Here is a 1,964-nt window from a genome sequence, read left to right on the forward strand (position 1 = left end):
CCCCTACAGTCTGTTGTTTTCACAGCCCCTACAGACAGATGATAAACTGGTGTTCACCTTCTCTCCAAGAAATCTTGATGAACTTGATTATAAAAGTTCAGAAGGTTCTGAGGGCCAACAATAATGCAGACACATGCAGTTAAGAGCTAAAACTTCAGATCCTTAGACAAAAAGCCTTCACAGTTTTTGTCTCCGGCAAGTTTATTTTCATAGATCAGAAATCTCTACCTGCCTAACTGCAAGACTGTGGGCAATTCTTATTTTAATTCCATTCCCTCATAAAATATTCCTGAAGCAACATCCAGCTAAGCAACACAATACCACTAGTATTTGATTTACCCAATCTTCTCAACACCTGAAATAATGAATTGGCTAAAAATAATATGGAGAAAGGAAGCAGAGTCAAACTTCTAGGCGCTTACTTTTCTCTAGCCCGACGATTTTCTTCTGCTTGCAGTGCTGCTATTTTTTCCTTCCAAATCCGCACTTCTGCTCGTTCTTGGTATTGCATCTCCAGCTCCTCCTCAGCTTTCTTAAGTTGTTCATGGAGGATTTCATATTTTCCCTGCTCAGTTTGTGTCTGCCACATCTCAAGCCTTTAAAACAAAGCGTGAGCTGTTTTCACTGAAATACTGACATTCTTTCACTTAAGGCTACTGAGTAGGTAAGGCTCTATGGTGAAAACGAAAATCTAGCCATGTTTTATTTCATTTTTTAAAATGACATTGTAAATCATACCCTGTTAGTGACACAGGTATTGTACTTTTCAGCCTAAGGCTCATATCTAATATCGTGTCTCATTTTAAAGACATCAAAAGTATCAGTAAAAAAAAAAAAAGTAAAAAATAAAGCTCAAGATTCTGTTTCTCAAATCTGCATTTACCCAGAAGAAAATATGAAAACCGAGAAAAACAGCTTTTTTTTTTTTTCCAACAGTAAATAACTTCAGGGACAGGCCGTAGCTTTTATTCTTCTATGCTTTGCCGAAAGAATCTTGATATGATAGGGATACATAGAGATTAATATAGTTATTGCTAATCACACAATAAACAAGTCAAGCATTTTAAAGCTATTATACAACACTGCAGCAGAACATACTGTATTCTGTTAAGCACTTGGTTAATCACATCTATAAGGTTGTGCTTGTGTTCTTCCTCTGATGTAGTGGCACTAAGTAGTTGTACCTCTGGTGCCAAAATATAAACACACTTGCCTGTGGCCTTCTGCAAAAGACAGTTTTATTCTGTCTTATATAAATAAATAATTTAGGATGTGTTAACGATCCATTACAAGTAGCAATATTAACAGCATCAAAATGCGTGGTACCATGGCGATGTCTCCATCATTCTCAATTTCAATCTTTCCCTTTATGCCCTATAGAAACCACTGAGGCATAAATTAGAAGTATTTATGCTCATTCAGAGATCAGTATCACGGACAGGTTTACTTTAGTCCAGCTTGTTTTCCATTTAAAAGGAGACCTGTTTAGGTCCACACGTTATGCACAACCCCTAACAAAACTCAAATCTTCATTTATGTGTGCAGAAGTAACTCAGGGGCTGAGCCACTGCAACCAGTCTCCTCAGCAATGAACTGCTCAGGCTAAAAGTTGCTCTCAAGATCCTTTTGCAGTCAACCTCATGTGACTGCAAACGATGCAGTTCGGTATTTACAAGCAACTTATGTAGTAACTAAATCTGGAATCCATTAAACAGCATATGAAGAACGGAATATTAAGACTGACTCCCATCACAGTGTTTTCTCCTTCCCTCACTTACCTGTTGTCTTTTAGTGTCAAAGCAATTTTCAACTCAAAATCCTTCTCGTTCTCCAGTTCAGTGCACAGTCGTCTGCGCGTTGCCTGAAGGCGGGACAAGGCTGCACTGTTAACATTCAAAAGAAACAATTAGGAAGAAATTCAAACTGATAAAGGTTAAGAACAAACATTTCCCCCCCCCCCCCCC

The 1,964-nt window shown here is 38.2% G+C and overlaps 1 protein-coding gene across 6 annotated transcripts in view; it reads right to left on the minus strand.

Annotated features, from left to right (window-relative positions):
* CFAP74 (cilia and flagella associated protein 74) overlaps positions 1-1,964 on the minus strand; it is a 51,306-nt gene that overhangs the window by 42,021 nt on the left and 7,321 nt on the right. For 5 of the 6 annotated variants that reach the window (XR_003399843.1, XM_026862551.1, XM_026862547.1 and 2 more), the window contains exons 5-6: positions 1,779-1,883; positions 423-596 (exon numbers count right to left, since the gene is read on the minus strand). The exons of the other annotated variant lie outside the window; for it this stretch is intronic. Coding sequence is in view for 4 of the 5 variants with exons in the window: in XM_026862551.1 (XP_026718352.1) it covers positions 423-596; positions 1,779-1,883 (279 nt within the window). In the remaining variant the exon portion in view is untranslated. The remainder of the gene's footprint in view (positions 1-422; positions 597-1,778; positions 1,884-1,964) is intronic. 6 annotated transcript variants of the gene reach the window in all.

Source organism: Athene cunicularia (genome assembly GCF_003259725.1).
Source record: "Athene cunicularia isolate RWA chromosome 21 unlocalized genomic scaffold, athCun1 chr21_part1, whole genome shotgun sequence".
In the NCBI taxonomy this organism is placed as follows: domain Eukaryota; kingdom Metazoa; phylum Chordata; class Aves; order Strigiformes; family Strigidae; genus Athene; species Athene cunicularia.